Consider the following 25270-nt stretch of genomic DNA (forward strand, 5'->3'; position numbering starts at 1 on the left):
GAATTCTAGCAGCTAGACTCCTAGATTCGTATTCTGTTCGCTACTAAAGCTCTAGGGCTTAGGGTAGACATTCTAGATATTAAGCGAATTGTACAGTATCGATTGCCTCGGAATAGCAGTATAAGAACGATATTCTAGCGAGCTAGGCGTGCAGTTAGAGCATCTAACCGTTATAGTAAAGGAGTGTTTACTCTACTAATCGAAGATTAGACTTTAGGCTAGAGCGAGTCTAAAACCTAGGCGAGGCTATCTAATCGACCTAGCCTAGTACGTATATAGGAGATCTCGTAGGATAAGCCCTCGACGCAAGCTAAGCTGTCTAAAATAGCTAACAAGCGCCCGAAGTTACGGTTAGACAAGCGAGCTACGCTAGAGCGTACTCTTCGACGCTTTATTAATGCTAGGCCTAGGGACTGCCGGCGTAAGATTGCCCTTTAGATGTTTAACTAGGAGCTAGATTAGTTAGTCTAAGTATGCTATAATATCTGCTCCCTAGATCGAATGCTAGTAGGGCTCTATGTCTAGTAGTAGGCTAGCGTACTAGGTATTTATCCCGATTTTACACCGTTAAAGAAGGATATTAAAACTAAGCTAATTAGCTAGGAGTCTAAATAGGCCAGAACCGTCTAGAAGGATTTAGTCTTCCTAGCTATTCTAGGCTCGGTCGTTCTATATAGAATCCTAGGTTAGCTTATATAAGAGTATAGTGTAGATTCTTCCCTAGCTATTCTAGGTTCGATAGAGCAGTTAAGAAAGCTATTATAGAGGCGACAGTTCTAGACTACTTAGGCAATATTACGTAAGCTGCTATAGAGCCTAGGGATTGCTAGACGCCTTGCAATTAGCTTTCGAAGGCAGTAGGAAGAAGAAGCTAAAAGAATTAGAGAATTTGGCTGCTAGAACTGCGATACGCTATCTAAAGATCTGAACTATCGGTATATATAGAAGGCTATAGAGTGCTATACGCCCTAGACAAACAGATTCTTCCGTAGAATCCTCTAGGTACGTTAGACAGTATCGGCGCGGATAATTAATAGGAAGATAGTTATACTTACGTCTACGCTCGCTAGACACGTTAGCACGCGATCTGCGAATGCAATGCCGTACTAGATTAGTATATATCTCTAGTCGTAGGGCACGAAACGTCGTATCTTAAGCACACTAGCAGGTCTAGGGATCTACGTACTTCTATAGACGATTTATACTACAAATAAGAAGCTATATAATCTCGCAAAGCGCTAGATTACCTAGTTTAGCTAGGACCCGAGCTGTTATATCGTATTTAACAACTGCGACGCTTATATACGATCTAGAGAGCATAGATACAGTTAGAAAGATAATCTAATATACTTTACGACTAGAAAACTGTTCAAATCTATTAAAATGCCGCGATCTAGCTTATCTATAGATATGCTATACGAGGACTAGAAGCTCTAGCTATACTACATTCTCGGTATAGATAGAAACAAATACGACGATACTGCTACAAAGATCTCGAGGCACTTTATTGCCTCTAGCATTGCTAGAGTCTACTAGGAAGCGGTTGCGAGGATATATAAGCTCTATAACGAGGATCTAGATTAGTCTAAAGTGCCGGAATTCCCCTAAATACCCGCTATCGATCGACTAAAGCCCTAGAAGTCTATTTATACGTCTTTATAGCTAATATTTGAAAACGAGGGATCGTATAACGGAATATATAGGGTTCTAGAGCATATTCTAGAAAGCTAGCTGCATCTAAAGAGTATAACTAAGCAAGTTGAAAAAAAAGAGCGAGTAAGAGCTATAGTAGCTAAAGCATCTATACCGCCTAGAGCTAGGAGCAGCCGAGTAGCCGAAAGTTAAGCTATTAGGGAGGGAGGAGCTTAGAGACCTAAGGCTAGGTAGGCTAAAGGATCTAAAGCTTCGAAGGCTAGGTATAGTAGAGCACTAAAGGAAAGGTAGGCTAAGCAAGCTAGAGAAGCTAAGGAAGCCGGAGGCTATATAGAAATTCTAGCCGGGAATAGTAGAGGAGCTGCAGATATATATACTAGGCAGACTAAAGCGGCTAAGAGTGCTAAAATTCTGTAAGAAGGGTATATTAGTAGGTAGATAGGGTAGTAGTAGGTACGAGTAGTATTCGATAGAGAACTAGGAGGAGAAGGAGGAAGGCAGGCTAGTTAGCCTAACGCTAAGCGCCAAGCCCTGCCTAAGGCACTAAGACCCTAGCTTTACTCGAGCTAGTTATATACTAATTACGTATAGCCTCTAACACACGCTTCCCTTCTAAAGGCCGCGCCCTCGTAGCCTTTCTATATTCTAACCTCGACCTCCGTTACTGCTAACTTAGTAAGTCTAATAAGCTACTTAGCCGCGCTAAATTAAACACTTAACTACCTAATTATATAACTATATCAAACCTCACTTTTAACACAATGTCCAATTCTAACTGCGCTATCCCTATATATAATAAACTATAAAGTAATATGTATCTATAAGAATTAAGGACCTTCGACTAATTATAATACGAGCGCGTCTTCCCTACTATAATAGGTAGACGTACGAGGTATTGTAGCCCTACCTCCGCTCTACGTAATGTCGTACCGAGTTCTTTGCGTCTACTCTTAAAAGACCTAGTAATGTCCGCTTCCGAGGGTTTGTCCGTTCCGAGGGTTATTATTCTTATTGTTCGTAGTTTCGCTAGCCCTAATTAGCTAGGTTTAGTAGCCTTCAATTGTCAATCTTATCTTATCTTTTCTAAAAAAACATAGCTCGTCTAGTTTCTATAGGTAAAGGCTATTATAAGTGCAGTAGTAGAGGTTCGCCTCGCTTAAAGGATTAGATAGATCGAGGAGTAATCTATTGTCCGCAAGATCGACCCCGGCTAGCTTAGCTCTATAGTTTTGCTCTTAGTTAGTCTATTAGTCGCTTAATCTTTTAGGCGGCTTAAAGTTTTAATTAAAGTTTTAATTAAAGGTGCCTTAGGCTCGTAGTGCAGGTAAGGTTGTGTCTATAGGCGTAGCGATAATAGTAAGTAATATTAATAATAGCGGCGCTAGTCGTCTTAGCGCTAACTTTACCTTGCTTTTCGATTTCCTTCTTCGACTAATAATATACTCCGCAACACTATTACTAACATAGCCGCGTTAGCCGCCGGCGCACTGCTAGTACGCGACACTATTACCTTTGTTACCGTTATTCGCACGCGCGCGTACATCGCCCTTATCGAACGCTCGGGTCTCGAGGCCTCGATAAAATAAAGAATAAGAGGGGGACCTATAGGGCGTATTAGGGAAGAGGTAGAATCCTTAAAAGAGTAGGCGATTAGTAGACAGTTATAGCGCGTTTGTTGATGCTTAGTGCGCGTCTACTATAGTAGTATAGTCTTATTGTCCTAGTTTGTCGGCCTCTAATTAGTTAGCTAATAGTACCCCGGGGGCACTATTAATCCTAAGCCTTAGTAACATTACGAGCTTTTAGCCTTCTTCTTATTCTTTATACTAGTCTAATACTTATCTAACAACTTAGTTATATCTTTAAAAGAGGCTTTAGCTTCCTACGAGTCCTATTTAGGTAAATAGCCTTGCTATCTTAATAGGTACTCCTTCTTACCTTTCCTAGTCCGGTGCTATAGGATACGTTCTATAGACTATAGTTCTTCACTATTAGCTAAGACTTCTTCTAACTTAGTAGGCGCTTCGTCGCCTTCGCGTTAATAGTATAGCTTAAGGAGGGATATATAGAAGGTGTTATAGATAGTGTAATAGGGTAGAAGCTATAACTAGTAGGCCTATATGCCCTTCGGTTCTCGGATACGGAATAGGCTAATGTATCTTAGTGCGAGCTTAGGCCTTGTTTTGCTATCGGGTAATAGGTGTTTACGGATGCGGAGGTTCTTTATACTAAGCATAACTATATCGCCTTACTTAAAGGTTGTTAGAAGGCAGTATTTGTCGTAGTAGGTCTTTTAGTACTCTTAAGCCTTTATTAACTTCTCGGCTATCTTAGCATAGATTTCTCGCATCTTCTAAACCTTCTTAATAGCCGCTAGTATCTTAGGTTGACCCGCTTCCCTTTCCTTACGCTCGGCCTCGAGCGATAGGGGGTCTTATAGTAGCGTAGGGTTGCTTCCTATTATAGCGAAATAGGGTAACACCTTAGTAGATAAGTAGACACTATTGTTATATACGAATTCGGCTAGTTATAGGAGATTGACCTAATCCTTAGGGTTCTCGTTAATGTAACTACGTAGGTACTGCTATAGGGTGGCATTCTATCTCTCTGTTTAACCGTTAGTCTATAGATAGAAGGCTGTTAATAGCCGATGCTTTAGTCTTAGCTGTAGGTATATTTCGCTCTAATAGTGCGACGTAAATATCGAGCCTCTATCGGAGACTATCCCCTTAGGGGTTCCCTAATAGGTATAGAAGATGTTAGTCTATAGCGCCTCTGCTATATCTATAGCAGTCTAATCCTTGCGCGCCGGGATGTATCGAGCGCCTTTAGTAAATCGATCTACTATAACAAGGATAGCATCGTACACGTCCTTGCTGCCCCTACGCTTAGTAGGCGGAAGGCCTATAATAAAGTCTATTATAAGCTCTGTAAATGGCTTGTAAGGGATTAGTAAAAAGGACAACTCGCTAAAAGGCTAATACTTTAGTGCCTTAATACGTTAGTATACGGCGTACGTATTAACGTATTCCTTTATATCCCGCTTACTATTTAGCTAGTAGTATGTGCGCGATAGTAGCTCGTGCGACCTCTCTATACTATAGTAACCGGCAAGCTTACTATTATAGTGTCGCTTAAGAAGTTCTTATCTAATCGATTGTTTAGCGGGAATATAGTATCTGCCCTTAAACCTTAAGTAACCTTTGTCGTCGATCGACTAATTACTCTTACTAGATCGAGTCTTTCGCCTACTTATAAGCTTGTCTATACGTTTAGCAGCAAAGGCGTCCCTCTACTAAGCCCGTAATAGCTTATTTATAAACGATTAACTATCCCTATTTACAAGGTTATTTAACAGCACCCTCGCTATTAAACGAGGTACGCATTATATGCATCTAATAGTACTAGCAGCCGGATTAACTATAGTAGTGCTATCGCTATTACTATATATAGCGATATCGACTAGGGAGTTATTATAACTTCTCCTATCTATGTCCTTAATACGCACTATTAATATAGCAAGAGCATTAATATGCTTTAAGCCGTCGCGGAGTCCGGTAAGCCGCTTATCCTACGCTTGCTTATTAATAATACGGACTATAGCAATCTTATGCTACAGGGTTGGAAATAATAAATTAATAGATTGCTAAGTCCCGCTGTCGTAATTAGGTCGCCTCGATAGGCTATTAGCAGGGTTACTTACGCCTAGCCGATATAATATATTAAAATTAAACCTAGCGAGGTAGACGGCCTATCTAGCCTGTCGACCTATAACCCTAGTAACCTTCGTAATTCTACGGAGGTTGTTATAGTCTATATAGACCTATATTGTATGTTAAGCCCTATCGAGGTAGTGCCTCTAATGCTTAAAGGCCTCGATAATAGCTAGGAGCTCTTGCTCGTAGGTCTCGTAGCGACGTTTAGTATTAATTATCTTCCTTAAGAAGAAGGCAATCGGGTACTAGTAGGTATTATTAGCCTACTATAATATAATAGCTAATATAGCGAACTATAAAGCGTTAGTCTCAATTCGGATCTGTTTGCTTAGTACGAAATAGTGTAATAAGAGGACTTTAGTAAATCGTTTCTTTAGACCGTTAAAAGCGGCTTGTGTCTTATTAGTCTATCTAAACTCTCTAGATAGATTAGCCTTAGTTTTAGTAAGCTTAGTCAATAGCATTATATGCCTCGAATAGCCCTTAATAAATCGGCGATAGAAGTTAGTAAAACCGAGGAACGACTATAGTTCCTTAATTAACGTAGGAACAGGCCATTTAGTAATAGTTTTGATCCGATTAGGATTAGCCTTAACACCCTCAGTTAACACGAGGAAGCTAAGGAAGGACACCTCCTTAGTAGCAAAGGTGTATTTAGAAGGCTTGCAATATAGGCTATAGGCCTATAGGCGGTCGAGGACCTTTCGTACTATAGCCTAGTGTTCTGCAATGTTAGGTAAGTGTATATAAACTAGGATATTATCTAGGTAAACTACACAGAGGTGATCTAATAGGCCTAATAGGGCCCGATTAATATAGGACTAGAATGTTGTAGGGGCGTTTGCTAGCCTAAATAGTATAACTAGATACTCGAAATAGCTATAGCGGGTATAGAAGGCTGTTTTCTATTTATTACCCTTACGGATACGGATGCGATAGTATACATCCTTAATGTCTAATATAGTGTAGTAGTAAGTACTAGAAAGGCGATCGAGGGTCTTATTAATAAGAGGAAGTAGGCAGCGGTCTTTAATAGTAACAGCGTTAAGCCTACGATAATTAATATATAGGCGTAGGCTACTATCCTTCTTTAGTACGAATAGGATAGGGGCGCTAGCAGGGCTATTACTATACCGAATGCAACTATTAGCTAGGTTTTCCTCTAGGTACTTACGCAACATAGTAAGCTCTCGTTTACTAAGGTTATAGAGGGGGCTAAAAGGGACCTCCTTGCCCTCTATAATATCAATCTTATAATCTGTCTCTTTAAATATAGGCAATGTCGATGCTAAGTAGTGTTTAAATACATTAATATAGGTTTCTCGAATAGGCTCCGGTATGCGAGCAAGCTAATTAGAGTCTCTGCTATTAGGGGGCATAGGCTTATCGTTATCGCCTAATAGGTCGACTATTAGGTTAGCTGCGGTAGGTATTAGGTTGCCGATAAATAGGACCCTAATATTATTAGGGCACTCGCTAACATTAATATGTTTAATGTCCTCTTTCCTAGCGATTCTAAATCGCTACTATTAACTGCCTAAGTCTATAACTATAGTATAGTACTTAAGAACAGGGTTGCTAATAATAATCTTAGATAGGAGGCTGTCTATGTCTACTACGTAGGCAGTAAAGTTTAGTAGGCGCTTATTGCCGAGGTCGTCTCTTAGGGCTATATAGATATAGTAGGCTCCGTAGGTTAAGTGCCGAGCGTTATTAAACTAAGTAAGGGTTAGTAGGTTAGTCCTAGGTAGTTATCGAAGGTCTAATTGCTTAGCTAGGCGATGGCTAATAAGGGCGCTAACTGAATTTCCTAGGTCTAGCGTAACCTTAGTCTTATAGTTGTTCCTATATATATCTTCTACGAGATAGGTACGTATAATAGCTAGCACTATGTCGATGGTTTTACGCCGCATAAGGCTAATAGTTAGTGCGGCGCTTATTCTTTTTTCGAATAGTTAGAAAGGCTAATAGGGGTAGCATTAGCGGCTAAGAGGTGCTTTCGGTGTTTAGCGGCAGTACGGTCGACTCGGGCCTAGTCTCGGGGCCTATTATATTAGCCTAGTAAATGAGTAGTACTATTACAATTGAAGCACTTGTATCTAGTTAGGGCACCGCTAGGTCCGCTCGAATTAGTGCTAGAATTAGATAAACGATTAGGGGTATATAGAAATGAGCCCCTTCCTTGTCCTCTTCCTCGCTAGGAGTTTCTACCGCAGTATCGGCCCCTGCCTCTTCTACGTTAGTCGTTACTGTTTCTATTGTTAGTAGTGTTAGTTTAGGGAGTACCTCCTTAGTTTCTACCGCGGCTACGGTTAGTAGATAGTCGTATCTTAGATTCCAACCGTTGCTATAGCTATACTATACACTCTATAGTCTCTACTTTAACTATAAATTAAATGCGTGTAAGATTAGCCTATTCGAATATACGGCGGCGGTCTAATTTAAGGACTAGTTCCTATCTTAGTTTAGGTCGTATCTTAGATATCTAGATAGAGTCGGTCTTAGGTAGCAAATCGTCCTTAAGGGTCTTTAGATAGGCCTCGAAGGATCGAGAGGTTTAGTCGGCCTTTTGCTTAGCACGTAGGTATTAGTCTTAGGCGTGCTGCTAGCGTAATATAGGGTTGCTAAGGGTGTTTAGCATAATAGTCTTGTAATCCTGCTATTAAATAGCGGTCTAGTCGTAAAGGGAATCGAAATAGTTATCCTATATACGCTTAGGGTTACCGTTAATATACTATATAGCATAGACAACTAAGGAATAGTTATCTAGTAGCGCTCTCGGTATATTACGCTAATTGAGCTTATAGTTACGAATATAGTTATTATATTGCTTTCGACTAGAGCTATTAAATACAGTGCAGTCCTTAAGTTTAGCATCCTTCTTCTAGACTAGGACTAATAGTAAGGACGGCCCTACTATCGGCTTAGTATTAGTTGTTAGGGCCTCCTAAAGGCGACGAATCTTAAGGAGATTATCCTTTAGCTATTGTTCTTAGCGTAGAGTAGCGAGCCTGTTTTAGGTAGCTTCCTAAAGTCTCGCTACTAGCTAGGGCCTAAAGGCTAGTTAGCTATATCGTCGATTAACAATATTGTTAAGAATGTCGTTAACAGGCAATTCTAGATCGTCGCCTAGAACTATAGGTTCTTCGGTAGGCCTAGTAGTAGGCTCTTTAGTAGGTACTTTAGCAGGTGCTTTAGTAGGCACTTTAGCAGGTACTATGCTACTAGCGTTGTTATTGCTAGCGCTACTAGCGGCAGTACGGTTGTTGTTGCTTCGTAATAAACCGGCTATTATAATAAGGGGTAGTACTAATAATGTATTATAGCCCCTTATAGTGCGGATATAGCGGAATTAGCGAGTATCGGCCTAATATGCTTAACTTAGTGTAATAGGCCGTATAGAAGGCCTTGCTTAATAATTGGTACGGTTGTTTTAGTAGAATGGTACGTATAGGTCCCGTTCTTCGGGCGTAATATAGTTAAATCGATAGTTTTTCGTAGCTATACCGCTAAAAGCTTGAAATAAGGACTATCTAGCTACTGCCCTTAAAGGGTAGATCGAATACTATATAAGAAGGGTATATTAGCAGGTAGATAGGGTAGTAGTAGGTACGAGTAGTATTCGATAGAGAACTAGGAGGAGAAGGAGGAAGGTAGGCTAGTTAGCCTAACGCTAAGCGCCAAGCCCTATCTAAGGTACTAAGACCCTAGCTTCACTCGAGCTAGTTATATACCAATTACGTATAGCCTCTAACAAATTCTTTACTACCGCTCGCTTAATAAAGGACATAATATTCTACTATATAACTAATCTAGATACGTTAGATTAGTTTATAGCGATCAGAAATCTATTTAGAATATACGAGTTTTCCGGAAAGACGCTATATAGAACGACGACGAATTCGATAAGTTAATATAGCTACTACTAATACTAGGACTATTCTATCTGAAAATGTGTCTAATACAGGCTATCTGCAATAACTTTAATAGACTAGATAGTACGGAGAGTAAGTCTATACTTTCTATATACCGCAAATTAATAGAAAGGAAGATCTGCCCTTTATTTTAGCTACTATATAGCTATCTAGAGCGTCTAGCAATAGACAGCTTTACGGCTCGAATACTAGCATTCCTATATAAGATCCTAGGTGTCTAGAATGCCTCTAGAGAGGAAGTTAGTAAGCTTCTAGGCTAATATAACGTAGAATCCTTCCTTCGCCTAGTCGATAAGATATATAAACTAGCGTTTTCTAAGGCCGCCTAGACCTCCTAGACGACCGATCCCGTAGAAGACCTAGCTAAAGCGAAGTACTGCTAGCAGCCTATTAGATATACGTCCGACAAGCTAGAGAAGAAGAAGAAGAGGAAGCCTATATAGCGCCTAGATCTACGAGGTAACGAGGAGCGCTAGACGAACATTAGGTTTATCTAGGTTGCTAAGACATATTAACTACTGTGCTATGCTATTAAGTACGCTAATATTAGCCTTCTTAGGCGGGTTATCGACCGCTATATCCTTATCTTCTACGCTAGATTATATAAAAACTACGCTTTTATTATGCTATAGATAAAGTAGTTATTAGACGGTCTAGTAGCGGATTAGTAGCTTTAGAGGGCAATCCTAGCTAATAGGTTAGTCAATTTTGTAGGGAGAGAAGATAGCTAGTTTAAGATTGATCGAGCTAACGAATAGCTAAACTTGTTTCTAAAGAATCTGCTAAATTCTAGGCGAAATAGAGCATTTAGCATCGAGTAGAATCTAGAAGAATATGCCCTTCTAGCCAATTTTACTAGCTATCTGCGTAACTAGATAGAGGCTAGGTTTAGTAAGAGAACGGATACGAAACACGCCTTACGAAAGGCGATAGAAGAAATCTACGATCTAGCAAATATCCTATATTAGGAGACGCTCTAGACTAGGCTCTAGGTTCTAGAATATTAGGAATTTCCTTTCTACGCTATAGATTTGATTACAACTAGCGTTACGAATCTTATAAAGGAGGTTAATAGCGTGTCTAGATTAGACAGATTTAACGAGAACGTCGTCTAGTAGCGGGAAAGACTTGTTAGGCCCGATTAGGCACTTTATAATATCGAAGGTGCCCTCCTAGATCCTCTAGATAACCCTAGTCTAAAGCGCTTTGTAGAGACTAATCTTATGCCCGGTCTAATAGGCCTAGCAAACGATAGAAGCGATCTCGATCGAGATAAAGAGCTAGAACTACGTAAACTAGAAGGAGAGTCCTTAGAAGAACTAGGTTTAACGGGGAGCTTTCAGTTATTTATCTAAAGCTCTAGACTTTTAATAATTATTCCCTAATAACCTGCTCCTCTCGGGGCGAATACCCTACTATTGTCTAGCAAATCCAGGCATTATCTTATCGCCGCTAGTGCTCTCCGCAAGCTTAGATTGCCTTTAGATCGTTACTAGCGCCTTCCGCTAGCTCCTTTACTTGTCCCCTTACTAGTTTTAATTAGGCGCGTATGTACACCGCCGCCTAACCTATCTAATAGCGCGAAGCTTACCTAGATACGTTACACTACCCCTTTACGCCGCCGCCGCTGCCTAGTAGCTACCCTTACCGGTTAGGCGGTTAGGTATACTTCTAGTGTTCTTAAGGAACCTTAAATTCGATTGTTAACCCTCTCTTCTTTCTACTACTACTAACTAACCTTTAGTATAGTTAGTTACTATTAGCCTTCTTAGACACCTTTTTAGACTGTCCCTCTAGCCTCTATACTATTATAGCCACTTTAGAAGCTTTAGCAGCGCTCTAGTCGCGCTAGCACTTAATACTTCTTTAAGACTTTAAGTTTTTAAAGTATCTCTACTTCTATTCGTAAGTTTAAGCTGCCTAAAGGGCTATCTAACGGCTTAGTCTACCTTAACTTTTTTAGAGATAAGCTAATCTATTACTAGCAAGTTGTTACTATGCCTCCGAAGGCTTCCTCTTCTTTAGCTGCTTTAGCTGCCCTATACGTCCCTCTAGTTAAGCTAGCCTATCTACCTAATCTAGACTATAGCGGTAGGATAAAAGATAAGAACTAGCGGCGGCTCTTCGATACTATCTAGGACGACTAGTTTAGCAAGGCGACCGTTAGCTTTAACGATAAGGACGAGTACTACGAGTTCTATAAGCGCTAGATTAGAGCCTAGTAGAGCTATCGAACCCGCTAGGTTAGTATTTAGGCCGTTAAGGCGCTAAATGCTATACTTCCGAAGAATAGTCCGAACGGCCTAAAGCTGAATCTAACGATCGCTAACGTCTATTAGATATCAGATAAAAACTATAAGATTAAGCCTCGCTCTACTATATATACTAGAATCTTCGTCTCTAGGTAGGGTACTACCTTTAAGACCTATACCTTAGTCTACCGTCTAGCTTGTCTAGTAATGTACTGCTACTAGGGCTACTATATACCTACGGCAGATCCTACGGGCGATCTCTGCTTATAAGACTAGACAACGCCTAAAGCCCGCTATATAGCCTACGGTACTAAGATAGAGCCGAAGAACAATCTCTTTATCGAGTGCCCTTATATCCGGATAGCTAAGGAGCCTAGTAACGATAAGGAGGAGATAGACTTTGTCTAGAAGCGCGGCTGTCTAAACTGCGTAAACCTAGGTAGTATTACTAGATACTCTAATTCTACTGTCTTCGGCGCCCTAAAGGTTAAATATACGGCTCTAAGCAGCCGTAAGCATAACTCTAAGATTAAGTAGGAGGGGAGGTCTGCAAGGGCGCTAGTCGCGCCCTTTAATATGTCTAGTATATTAGATACTATCTCCTCTACTAACCTTAATCGCGTACGCGATCTACCGCGTCTAGCGAGCCTAGTAGATCTAGCACCTACTCTCTATCCGAGGGAGATAGGTTTCATTAATCTACTAGACTCCTTAGTTAACTACTAGAAGGAGCGCACTTTAATAATAATAGTTCCTATAGCTATTAATTTAGACGATAGTAGCCCTAGAGTCCTTAGACGCCTTAAGCATACTTTTAATAAAGCTTCTTAGGACTGCTTAGCCCTTATTAAGCAGTATAAGCTAGATTAGTCTAGAGAAGATACTAATAAGCTAGACTATTAGCGTAATAGTTCTAGCGATATAATAGCGATATACGGTAGTACTAAGAGCGACTAATTAGCGTCTAGTAAGGTTAGGGGTTTCTATATATATCTAGGGCTTCTAGGTTTGCTGTTCTAGAGTTTATAATGTTTGATTTCTTAGTTTTCTAGCTTAGAGTGCGTGCTTCTAGTATTTGATTTCTTAACTTTCTAGCTTAGACTATATACTTCTAATCTATCTAAGAGCCCTCTAGGCTTCTAAAAAGCGTTGTTTTCTTAGAAATATACTACTCTCTACTTAAATTTAATCACTAGATACCCTAGTACCCCCTTATGCCTTTAGTATTAATTTCTACTATAGAGAGGCACTTTTCCGCTATTCTACTTACTAGACACTCTATTAGATAACGTTAGACTTCTTAGAAATACCCATTTTCAGCTGTTTTGATAATGTTCATTATATAGCTAAGATCTATCTACTAGAACCCCTAGATGCTTCCTTAGACTGCCTACGGCATCGCCCCCGAAGGGGAATAGCGTGCCAAGGCGGTCTGTGCACCTGAGACTACTCACGTGGTGGAGCAATCAACGTCGCATCTGCGTCGACGGCCGACTGACTGCAAGCTTCCCCGTTCTTCGTACATCTCGCGGCGATCCACGCGCCTTTGCTGTGGCCGTATTGATCGCGTCTGAGGTGCCGATCGAAGCTTGCAATGCCTCAGATGGCGTGACGCGAGTCGTCGAAGCCCATGATGGACAACGGAGCCATCGCCGCGCCAACAAGCGTTGACGAGGTTGAGCAGGTATGCGACCAATCGCTGCACCAGCAGTCCTGACACTGACACCGACCCCGACACCGACACCGACCCCGACGCTGACGACCGCACAGCTTGTCCAACGCCTGTACCTTCCCGGCACGCCAACAGTCATTACCGCCATCGATGATCAGCTCAAGCTTCTGCAACATTCGCCGCAGGGCTGGCAGCTTGCAGATGCATTGCTGGCAAGCCCAGACCAGAACGTCCGCTTCTTTGCGGCCTTGACATTTCAGATCAAACTCAACAATGATGGGTCAGTATCCCGACCTTGAGATGAGGCTATGGTGAGACTCTGCGCTCATTCTCAGCTTTAGGACTAAGCTTGACGCTTCAACAGCACATGCTGTATTGACGAGATTGGTCTCATGGACGGTATGTGGAACGTGCAGTCCGCGTGTGCTGATAGCTCACTTCCAGCAGGTCCGCCTTGAACGCGCTGGCGAAGGAGACCTCGTTCGCAAAAAGCTGTGCGCTGCCCTAGGAACATATTTCCTCAGGTCTTCAGTGCCATGGAATCGGCCACTTCTGCATCTCGCTGCATCATTTCAGCAGGGCGATGCGCTGCAGGACGAACAGCTGCCAGCGGCACACGATGCACTTGACCAGTTTTTACCCCTTCTCACTGAATCTCAACTCATTATGATGCTCCAGCTCTGTGGACAGTTGGCGACTGACGCCACGAAAGTCGACACCACAACTCCTGCATCTGCACAGGTGCATGATCAGATGGAGCAGCTCGTACAAGATGCAAGCAGACTTATGCGCTCTGCCCTAGACCGACCTATAACACCACTCTCCGGTAAAGTCAAGGCAGAGAGCTTGGTGTGCTTCCTGAATTGGGTCAATTACGCTCAGCCAATGTGGCCAGGCAAGCCGGACGCTCTCCAGTATCTCCGACGGCTCGTGATTCCCTTGGTGGGTCTACTGACGGACGACTTGCTCCAGTCCGAAGCAATGGACGTTTTCAGAGACATTCTCGAAAGCTACACCAGCTTCTTCCAGCCTCAGCATATGAATGTCATCAGCACAGTGATACAAGAGCACGTGCAGTCCCGACTGTTGCAAGGTCTTCAGGATATGGAGCCCGAGGTGCTTCCCGTGGCACAGCTCGTCATAGCGCATGGTATCGCTAATATACAACAAATCGTGGAGCATCCTGAGCAGAATAGTACTACCTTGCAGCTAATTTTCGCAATTCTCCAAGCCCCGGGCTATCCTGGAGATGAAGATGAAGTGTCCATACATACCATCGAGTTCTGGAACACCTATATCGAATATGTCAACGATGTGACATATCCAAACACAAGCACTGAGACACAACAGCCCTGGATTGGCCAAGCAAAGGCGACTTGTACCAATCTAACTGCACTCTTGTGGCAGAAGATGAAGACCCCGGAAGCCGAGGTAGCTAAAGAATGGACAGACGCAGAATCGGAGGGCTTCAAAGAGTTCCGCATGGATGCATCGGACCTCATGCTGTCCATCTATGTCTTTCTAGGGAGTGGCATGCTGCAGCAACTGATCAACCTGGCTCTGAACGCCCTCCAATCACAAAATTGGCAGGATGTGGAAGCCGTGCTCTTTTGCATCAACACCCTTGCCGACAACGTCCTTGAAGAGCAAGCTGCAGAAGACATGCTTCTTGCAATCTTCCGCTCGCCACTATACCGCATCGTCGGCGACTTCAGCATTTCAATGCCAACTCAGGCACGGCGAACAGCTGTTGACACATTGGGCGCTTACGGTCAGTACATCGAGCGACATGCAGAATTTCTGCCAGATACGCTTCGATTTCTGTTCGCGTCTCTCGAAAACCAAGGGCTATACCTCAGTGCTGCCAAGTCTATCGCTTCATTGTGCTCTACGTGCCGAAGTAGTCTGACGGGCGAGCTTGATGGCTTCTTGGCACAATACAATCGTTTCGCTCAAAGCGAGACGAGCGAGCCGTACACCAACGAGAAAGTCATTGGTGCTATTGCAGCGATCATACAAGCTGTCACACCAGACCAAGCCAAGGCAGGACCTCTTAGTTCACTACTTGATATTGTCGACGGCATGATCGCGAGCGCACGACAGTTCGGACAGCAGTCAAACCCAGAAATGGCCAATGTCTTTGGCACATCGGCCATCGAGTGCCTGGCTGCCATTGGAAAGAATTTGCAATCAGAGGACGACACGCCAATCGACCTCTACGAGGACCAAATCAAGCCCAAGGATCAGGAAAGCTTTTGGCTCTCACAGGACGGCCTGGCCATTCAAAACCGAATCTTGGCGAGCTGTCAGAACGTGCGACAACTCCTCCCGTCCTCAAGCGAGGTCGTAGAAGGCATCTGCAAAGTTCTCAGGAGCGGCTATGCAGAGACGGAGCCTGGTCCATTCGTCTTTCCGCCCTCCTACACCGTCGCCTTCCTGAAGACGTGCTCAATTCATACACCCAACGTCGAGACAGTCCTGTCTATGACAGGCACACTAGTCCTCCAATACTCTCGCAAAGACCAGCCACAAGTCGACGATGTTGTCGCCGACATCTACCAGCATGTAGTCACCTTCGTCCAGGCCCTACAGGACCCCACCAAAGATCCCGGAGTAGCACAAGGCTGCATCGACGTCTTCAACCGCATGAACCCTCGCTACACCCACATCTTCCTCGACGCCTCCGGCACAGGCGAATCCACACAGCTCGTATTAAACTTCGCCTTAAAAGCTCTCGACGGCCAAGACCTCATGCCCAAACGCGCAGCTTGTGACTTCTGGGCAAACCTCGTGAAACCTCCCACTGCACCAAAAGACGAAGCGATCAGACAAAGACTGTCACAAGCCGTTATCGCCTATGGTCCTCTTCTGACCCAAGCACTCATGAATCAAATCACGGGTCGTGGTCAACGCAGCGAACTCGAACAACTGTGCGAACCGCTCAAAGCGCTAATTTCAACTCAGCCGGCTTCTAAGACTTGGATGGAAGCGGCACTTTCCCAGATCACGCCGGCCAATCCTAGTGCTGACGATGAGGCTGAGAAACGTCGTTTTGTCGCCGCTCTACTCAGTGTGAGAGGTGATACGAGGAAGACTAGAGATTTGGTCAAGAATTTCTACGCTTCTTGTCGTGGCACGGTGGTTGCTTATAGTCAGTTGAGGTAACGGATGGAGGATGTGTGTTGTGGTGAGGCGGCGGCGGCAAAATATATTATGAGAACATCGATATAGCTAGCTGGGGATGAGCGAGTAGAGGTCCCAATTTGCTCTCACTATGCTTAGAAGTTTTGTTCACAAAGACTCTCTTCCACCGGACAGCCCTTGTTCCTGCTTCTTGACACCGATCCTTTTCCGACTGCAATTGAGAAATATCCTTCTGGGCGTACTGTATTGCAGTTTACTCGCACGATAACGACAATCGGGAACCTCACGACGTTCATTGCTGCCTAGCTAGGCGAAAATGAAAAAGGTCGAGAGAAAAGATCAAATTCATTCGCCTTCGCAATCTCGCAAATGGTATCATCACAGTTCCCAAGACTCCATACACAACGTGGCGTGCATGCCCAAATACACGCCGGATCCTGAACAGCATTGCTCATCACCTTCATCCCGACAGTGACTCCTCCCTTACACACCACTCCGATGAACAAGCGTGCCACCTCTCCGGAACTGTATGCTTTCTCTTCGCACCAAAACTTGGAGTGCGCGATTGAGAGCCTGCTCGCTGTAATTCTTGCGTTCCACAAACTCACGACGAAGTGTGGCCAGAGAAGACGTATAACCGATAGGCAATCTGTTGAAACGATATCAGTTAGCATGATGTCTTCAATTATAAGGGTTCGTCACGACTTCTTACCTCCGTCTCAGCTCCTCCTCGACTTTGTGGACTTCCTCGACCAATTCGCGATTTCCACCCATACCGAGAGCAGAAGTGTCTCCGCCCGCAGACATGACAGCATCCATGGTTGAGCCTAAGAACAGTCTGATCGCTTCATCGACGTGTTTCTCGGTAGCGATGGGTTGAAGCTCGATTTTGGCCAGAGATTCGGTGATACGGACGAGAGACTCCAGTTGACGGACCGTGATCGGAATGGAAGATCTCTGGTTAGCGTCTTGTTCTGCTCTCGCCACTTGTCGTCGGATGCTGACGAAATGCGAGCTCAATTTCTCTGCAGCTTCCGGAGATAGTCGCGGTGCACATCGTGATTTGGCATAGGAGATGTAGCGCTTCATCTTTTCGACAGGGATTTCGGCGTGGTGTTGCTCCTGTACGCCCTGGCCGCCCATGTGGATGCCCATGACGTGCTTGGCGATTGTCTCGTCACGATTTCGGTCGTGATCGTCTCGGACGATGAAGATGAGATCGAAACGGGACAGAATAGTGGTCTGGAAGTCAATGTTCTCGCCAGGAGATTTCAGGTCATCGTATCGTCCAAATATTGGGTTGGCTGCGGCGAGGACTGATGTTCTCGAGTTCAGAATAGTCGTGATGCCTGCCTTTGCAATAGATATGGTTTGCTGCTCCATGGCTTCGTGAATGGCTACTCGATCTTCATCTCTCATCTTGTCGAATTCGTCAATACAGACCACACCGCCATCTGCTAAGACCATAGCACCACCTTCTAGGTAGAACTCTCGGGTGTTGGTGTCTCGTTGCACCGACGCTGTGAGACCGGCTGCTGAAGAACCTTTTCCAGAAGTGTAGACAGCGATGGGAGAACATTTCTCGACGAACTTCAACAGCTGCGACTTGGCTGTACCGGGGTCACCGAGGAGCAGAACGTTGATATCTCCACGCAGCTTCATACCATCGGGTAGAATCTTCTTGCTGCCGCCCATCAGCAGACAAGTGATTGCCTTCTTGATGTCTGAATTGCCATAGATGGATGGTGCAACGCAGTCTGCGAAGAGCGAGTATATGTCTGGTCTTCTCGACATCTCTAGAAATTCTTGCTCCTCCTCATCTGTGAACTGGATTCCCATGCCGCTGCCCTTGTGCGAGCGATCGGTCTGGATGCCGACTGCTCGAAGGTATGGATTTCTGATTGCCACGGCTCCGCTGTTCTTGCTGTTCTTTTGACTTGCATATATGCTGAAGACACCCATGATCACACATCTCGTACCAGGCACGACTCTGTTTGCCAAATATCGATCTGCCGACACCAGAATGTGTCGCGGCAGCTCTCCTACCGGTACGTCATCAGGCGCCTCTTGCAGCTTCAGCACTTGCTGATCAATGAATTGTGACTTTTCATGAACGACAAAGTATGGATCGAGTGGACATTTCTCGCCATCACTAGGTTCTTTTACTCTGCCACAAGTTCTCGGAAGTGTGATGCCGGAGAAACCCGATGTGACGGGGATGTTTTGCTCGTGCTGACAATTTCTGCATTGGATGTGCACGGTGGTGGCTTTCGAGCTGAGGGTGCTGGCGCCGATAACGATGCCTGGTATGCGGACTAGGTGAGAGACATTGGTGGCTGTGAGACCGCGGATCGATGTCTGGGAGACGGAGGAGTGGATGAGTAGTTGATGCTCTGGAAGAGACTTGGAAATTTCGGAATCTTCCTTGCTTCGTGAGGGATAGAGGATGCGCTGTGTGCACTGTTTGAGAGCCGATTCGAAGATGGGTATGATATCGGCAGGCTCATTGTTAAGTCTGTTTGCAAGCTCTTCGTTGAAGGCAATGAGGTGGGCGATGTCGATGTCGCAGTAATATTGCTTAGAGAGCACGTTTTCTCTTATCTGATCTCTGCGGACACATTAACAGCAGCCTTGCCAAAGATAATGTGGGATGATATACCGATAGGTGTAGACGCCGTCTAAGTGAAACTCGAGAATGAAGGCTATCAGCTCCTTCTGTGTCTGCTTGTTCGTCTGATCGCCGTCCGCTGAACGCTCTTCCCCGAAGAGGCTCAGGGTATATACCGACTGTCGATCCATCTTGTGTCGTCGATGATTCGTATTCCGCCAATTCGGATTCCGACAGAAGCCGTCCGGTTATGGAATCAAGGTCAAAGCCAGGCTCAGGATCTTGCAACTCTTTGCGAGTCTTGTATTCCTTGCGAAGGGAATGGATCGCGAAGCCTATACCGACGCCCTAAACGGTAAGGATGACAAGCCCTGATGCAACTATCTCTCCCACGAGAATTGGACCGATCATGAAGCGTCGCTTATTAGGGTCCTGGAGTCGGTTTCCGGAGCAAGCTGAAGTCGTTGATCGTAGGTGTTGTAGGATGTAGAGTGGGCTCCGAAAAGAGGGCTCAGGGCACTGGCAGCGGAAACGAAACGCGCTGTCTTTGACGCGACGCGCCTAGCTCGCGTAAAGTGGATGGATGTCGGCGCCCGAAACGCCGATACAGTAGAACTAAAGTTGACGGGGATCTCGCTTCGCTTCCGTCCAGCCAGCTCTCAATAAGCCGCAGCTGCAGCATGTGAGACTTCGATGAGGCCGTGAAGGAAATATTATGATATGCCGCCCATTCACCATCCAGTGCCGTCGCATTGCGTGATATATCCATCTAGCCTGGTCAACTCCGACGTTCGGCCGAAATACTCATGCGGCCGACGGCGGGCAATAGACGGATTGGGAGACACTCAGCACTCCAGCAGCCTCGACCACGACCATGGCCTTCTCGACACGCTTCTCGCTCGACAGTCCCACCGATCTCACATCGCCCAGCTCGCAGACATCTGCCTATCCCTTTCCCACCTCCACCCAGCATGGTAGGCCTTCATCGAGCAGGCGCATGTCGCGCAGGGGAAGCACGGCCAGTCAGATGTCGGTAGGCTCAATAGGCGGTAGCTTGGACATTCAGACGCGCCGACGGAGCACAGTGCGGGAAACGAGCCAGAATGCCATATCGACTCTACTACAGCCACCGATTGTGCGTACCGGTCTGCTGCCACATACACACGCCTCAGCCGCCGCCGCAGGCTTCAAGCCGCCTACCACCAAGGACATTCCGCCGGTGACCCTCACAAATGTGCCTCATGTGCCTCCTGATCATTTCCGTGATTACCTCAATCGCATTGGCCCGCTGTTCGAGAGCTTTCAGAGGGGGAGCGCGGAGTCGGAGCAGCATGCCTGGTTGAAGAAAGACAAGGAATTGGAGAAGGCGGAGGCATTGGAGAGAAGGCTGAGCAGGGACAACTCGGCTCCTACCACACCCGTATCACCCAATGCATTACGACATGCGCCCATATCACCCCTGCAACGACCGAGCGAGCCCACACGAAGATCTTCCGCCCATTTTCGGCGCAATCGCAACGAGCCTACGCCCTTATCCACCATACCTAATGTTTACTTCGATGAGGACTTCCACCTGGAGAATCCACGCACGTTCGATGTCGTGTCTGAGCGATCTGAGATTGTGCGTCCTCCGCCGGGATCACAGCAAGCAGAGCAGAAGTCGTCCAATGGCGCACCACAGCCTCCCCGAAAAGCACTGGCTACCAATGCCATTCTGCAAGAGAAGCTGAGTTGGTACATGGACACGGTGGAAGTTCATTTGATCAACAGTATCAGCACTGCGAGTAGTGGCTTTTTCGCTGCTCTAGGTTCGCTGAAGGAGCTGCAAACCGAAGCCGAAGAGAGTGTTGCCAAGATTCAGAGCTTGCGAGACGATTTGAGAAGGCTTGACAAAGAGGTTGCAGTCTCGGGACTGGAAGTTGCTGCGAAGCGAAGACGACGTGAGAACGTGCGGAAGCTTCGGTCTGCCACAGCGCAAGTTCAGAGTGTAGTGGAGAACATTGTCAAAGCAGACGAGCTCGTTGATGCAGGTGCATACTCAGAGGCAGCAGATCAAATGGATCGTGTTGGTAGACTGGTCTGTGGAAATCAGGAGCCAGGACAAGACAATAGAGAACTGATAGATCTGAGGCCCTTGAGAGCACTGCAAGGACTGGATTCTGGACTGCAAGAGCTTCAATTGCGAATAGGCACTGGATATGCTCAGAGCTTTGCATCGATACTCATGAAAGACTTACGAGAGCATGTGGCACGAGTACCTTCGGATCAAACGCTTAAACGATGGTCACGGCAAAGAGGCATACCGCCTACATATATGGAAACAGACGACAGCTTCAGGAAAGATTTATTGTCTGCCTTGAATGGTTTGGCGCGAGCAGGTCACACAGCGCCGGCAGCTGCAGCATATCGTGAGGCTGTAAATAAGGAGGTGAAGTCCATCATAAGACGGTCTCTGCCTAGTAGTAGTGACGACGATGCAGACAGTATGGTATCGACTTCAACGCGAGGTGGAAGCAGACCCTCCCAGCAGGAAAAGAGCGTGATCCTCTCCCGCAACCTTCGAGCCTTGGATGCTGAAGGTGCCGAGAAGCTGTTCGTTTCTGTATACACCTCGATCAGCGAAGCGCTACGAAGAGTATCGACTCAGACTAAGATCATCCTGGATGTAACAAGCCAGATGCAGGCACCGGAGAGCAAAGCACCTCAAAGATCACCCAGCGAACAAGGACCGAACGAACACTTCGCAGCCGGCATGAAGTCAGACTCAATGAACGCTGTCCGTGAAGAGATTACCCAAGCTCTCGACATGTCCAGTCTTCTTGGGCAAGCAGTCGATACAGCTCAAACACAGATCGGCCGAGTGTTGAAGGTTCGCAATGAGCAAGCCATCAGACTGCCCCTTCACCTCTTCCTGCGGTATTTCACCCTGAATCGCTTGTTTGCAGATGAGTGCGAAGCAGTCAGTGGTCACGGGGGCAACGTCCTCAAAGGCATCATCAATGCTCAACTATCAGGTTTTGTACAAGTCTTGGGCACTGCCGAGGCAGAAAGGACTGCTTCACTGCTAGAGAATGACAGCTGGAATGCGGAAGACTTCTCAGAAAAGGACAATATTGTGCTTCAGCGCATACTAGCAAGCATGAGCTCTGATTCTCCTGAATGGGCAAAGATCACGACGCAGATTTGGGAGGAGCCTGGCCCTCCGCCCAATGCGAATGGCGATGCTTCACCTGAGCAATCTAACGGCACGAACGATAAACCAACGAACAACGGCACGACACCAGCGACTGGCGGCAAAGCTGCTGTAAAGCCTGCTTACATTGACGAATCCCGATACGTCCTTGTCTCGAGTGCTGCTTCCTTATTGAGCATCATTGACACTTTCCTCTCCCTCACGTCTTGGCTTCCGAGCATGACATCTCAGATCTCAACCTCCCTTTTGGAAGTCCTCCGCGCCTTCAATTCCCGCACGAATCAGATGATCCTCGGTGCAGGCGCCACTCGCGTCGGCGGCCTTAAGAACATCACAACAAAGCACTTAGCATTGGCCTCACAAGCCCTCGGCTTCGTCATCGCCCTGATTCCATACATGCGAGAATGCATCAGAAGACACATCCCAGCAGGCCAAGGCGGTATCCTAGCGGAATTCGACAAAACCAAGCGCCTCTACCAAGACCACCAATCCGGCGTCCACGATAAACTCGTCGATATCATGACATCGCGCTCCGCCTTCCACATCAAAACCATGCGCAATGTTGACTTCGACAAACCCGGTACAGACGATAAGCCGAACGCATACATGGAACAATTCACCAAAGAAACTCTCGTTCTCTACCGCACCCTCTCCCGACACCTATCAGAAGTCGATGTCGGGATGATCATGAGACAGATCTTCGCTACGGTTCGAGAACAATGGACGCAAGCTTACGATGACCTTGACGTGAAGACTCGAGCTGGGGAGAATAGATTACTTCGTGATGTCGAACTTCTTGAAGCGAAGTTGGGGAAACTCGAGGGATTTGAACCTGTTGGGAGGGAGATTTCTGGTGTGGTCAAGGCTAAGGTTAGTTTGGAGGATGAGTCTCCTAAGAAGGCTGAAGAAGAGGAGAAGAAGACTCCTGAGCCTACTTCGGAGGCTTTCTTTGATCAGGATGAGGAGAAGGCGGATGGTGGTCGGCAAGATGAGGGCGAGAAGAAGGGAGATGATGGCAAAACGTAGGAGTAGGTACTGTAGATGGCATAGATATTACTTGCTAAAGAAAGCATGTTTAAGGCTGTAGGTCCGTTCCTGGATCATTTCATTCCATCACAGGACGGTTCTGCTCCTGGAGCTTGCGGATCAACTGGCACTCACGGCGCCGGGATCATGATGAGCACACGCTAGGAATGGGAGACGAAATTTCGGATTCTCATCGTGTTCATTGCAATGGCTGTCAAGAAATCAAACATCACAAAATCTGCCCTCAAGACGCCGACAACGCCGAGTCGAAAATCATACAAATACTGGCCACTGATAGCGCCAGGCCAAGAGACACTTCGATCCCTCAGCAACGACAGCCAACTCAACACATCTCTTCCATCTCCTCGTCGTGCGATGTCCCGTTCCTCATCTCTTACTCCGAGCCCATCATCCTACGAATCCCAAATCGCCCCATAAGCAGGCACACCCCTCGACTCCAGTGCAAACACCACCTCTTTGGTACCCACAGGATTAGAAATGATGACTACAGCTTCCGCCTCACTCTCCTTGTACACAGCATAACAAATTTCCGTCAAACCACCTTTCCCCGTCTTCTTGGTATCGATCAACAAAGCATTCTTATCAGCCGCGAAAACGCTTTCGACTGTCGAAACGCCGAAACTCGTGGCGGGGAACCTGGCGGCCCAGATGATTCGTACATCCCATTCTGGATGGGCGTTGAAGAAACTCATGCATGGTCCGATGCCGCTGCCAGTGGCTACGAAGACGATTCTGCGGAAGAGGAATGCGAGTCGGACTATGCCGGAGATGGGGGCGCCTTTGACCCAGACTTTCTCTGGGGGATTCTTGATGAGCTGTTTGGTCCAGTCGCCGTTGTTGGCTACGATGACGGAGTAGCCCTTCTCTCCGTTGGGGTTGGGAATGCTGGCGAAGGCGTGGCATTCGACAACAGGAGAGTGAGAGAGCTTGAGACCCTTGCATGTTGGCATTACCTTGTCGTGGTGGAAGTATAGACGGGCTGCGTGTGTAGAAAGTGGTTCGACGGTGAAGGCTCGATGTCGGACACGTAGCCATGGGTAGATGATGATGCCGGTTGTGAAGAGCAGGAACCAGAATGATGGAGTGGTAATGAGTGCGACACCAGGGTCACGGCTCTCGTCTCGTGCCGTGGCAAAAGTGATCAGAAGAGTTTGAGCCCAGATGAAGCCGATGCCAGTCCAGCCTGCGAACCGATGCGATATCTCCCACTGGTTGTGGAAGTGTTGACGAATTGTCGGGTATGACATGACCATCAAGATCAGAAAGATGAAGATCATGCAGGCAAGGATGACTGCCAAGCCTTGGATTTCTCCTTCCATGCCAGAGTCGAAGTTGTTGATCACTAAGACGGCGAAGAAGAGGTACCACATGAAAGCGCCGATGCCGCACGACGAGTGTATGCCTCCGTAAGAATATACTTTGGCGGCTTGGCGGCGGACAGCGAGTGGCAGCCAGAGTGGGAGTGCTGTCAGCAGCCGAAAGATGAGGTTGACTGCGTGCTCGTGCCGCATCATGGCACCGACGAAGAGATTGGCCGCCACGGCGCTAGTTGCGTCGGCATATGTGAACAGCCTCGCATCGCGGGAGGCGAGCACGGCCGCATAGGCTATGGTTGCCACGTTGATGAGGAAGATGAGCGTGAACAGGCGACGATAGACGGAGAAGAAGCCGTAACGCAAGATGTTGTATCGCCCGCCATGCTTGGGCACTGGCAGCGGATACTGCTTCATCAGGTAGTCGAGGTGCCCTTTGGAAGCGACTTTATCTTCATAAGTACTAAGTCGCTCCAATTGCAGTTTGACTTTGGTGTGCCCCTCGAGGCGGGAGGCGATGCTGTCGAACGAGTGCGAACACTCGCGGACGTTCTTGACGACGCATCTATACGTGCCTGGGCCATGCGCTTGGATTTTCTTCAGTATTGGCGATGGCGGTGCTTCGAGTTCTTCGCAAGAGATGCCAGACGCTACCGAAAAGTCGCTCGGCGCGCGTGATGGGAGAGATGGGCGGCGCAAATGTTGGAGCTGTTGCAACGAGCGCTCCGATGGCCGAA

The 25270-nt window shown here is 46.3% G+C and overlaps 4 protein-coding genes across 4 annotated transcripts; 2 read left to right on the forward strand and 2 right to left on the reverse strand.

Annotated features, from left to right (window-relative positions):
• Nucleotides 1-13242: 13242 nt before the first annotated feature.
• MYCFIDRAFT_138085 (uncharacterized protein) lies at nt 13243-16393 on the forward strand (the record flags this gene model as incomplete). The annotated part of the gene is made up of 4 exons (XM_007929209.1): nt 13243-13508; nt 13570-13627; nt 13676-14095; nt 14144-16393. 4 exons carry the CDS (start codon nt 13243-13245, stop codon nt 16391-16393), a joined length of 2994 nt encoding a protein of 997 aa, XP_007927400.1.
• A 462-nt stretch (nt 16394-16855) lies between these two features.
• On the reverse strand, nt 16856-19171 carry MYCFIDRAFT_32938 (uncharacterized protein; the record flags this gene model as incomplete). Its single annotated transcript, XM_007928782.1, has 3 exons — nt 16856-17021; nt 17085-18980; nt 19032-19171. 3 exons carry the CDS (start codon nt 19169-19171, stop codon nt 16856-16858), a joined length of 2202 nt encoding a protein of 733 aa, XP_007926973.1.
• Nucleotides 19172-19713: 542 nt separating this feature from the next.
• Nucleotides 19714-23258, forward strand: MYCFIDRAFT_57099 (uncharacterized protein). Its single transcript, XM_007928878.1, has one exon. It carries the CDS (start codon nt 19855-19857, stop codon nt 23197-23199), a length of 3345 nt encoding a protein of 1114 aa, XP_007927069.1. The 5' UTR covers nt 19714-19854; the 3' UTR covers nt 23200-23258.
• Nucleotides 23259-23612: 354 nt separating this feature from the next.
• MYCFIDRAFT_33155 (uncharacterized protein) lies at nt 23613-24950 on the reverse strand (the record flags this gene model as incomplete). The annotated part of the gene is made up of 1 exon (XM_007928790.1): nt 23613-24950. The coding sequence occupies one exon, from the start codon at nt 24948-24950 to the stop codon at nt 23613-23615; it is 1338 nt and encodes a 445-aa protein (XP_007926981.1).
• Nucleotides 24951-25270: the final 320 nt, after the last annotated feature.

The sequence above is a fragment of the Pseudocercospora fijiensis genome (genome assembly GCF_000340215.1).
Source record: "Pseudocercospora fijiensis CIRAD86 unplaced genomic scaffold MYCFIscaffold_5, whole genome shotgun sequence".
Classification (NCBI taxonomy): Eukaryota; Fungi; Ascomycota; class Dothideomycetes; order Mycosphaerellales; family Mycosphaerellaceae; genus Pseudocercospora; species Pseudocercospora fijiensis.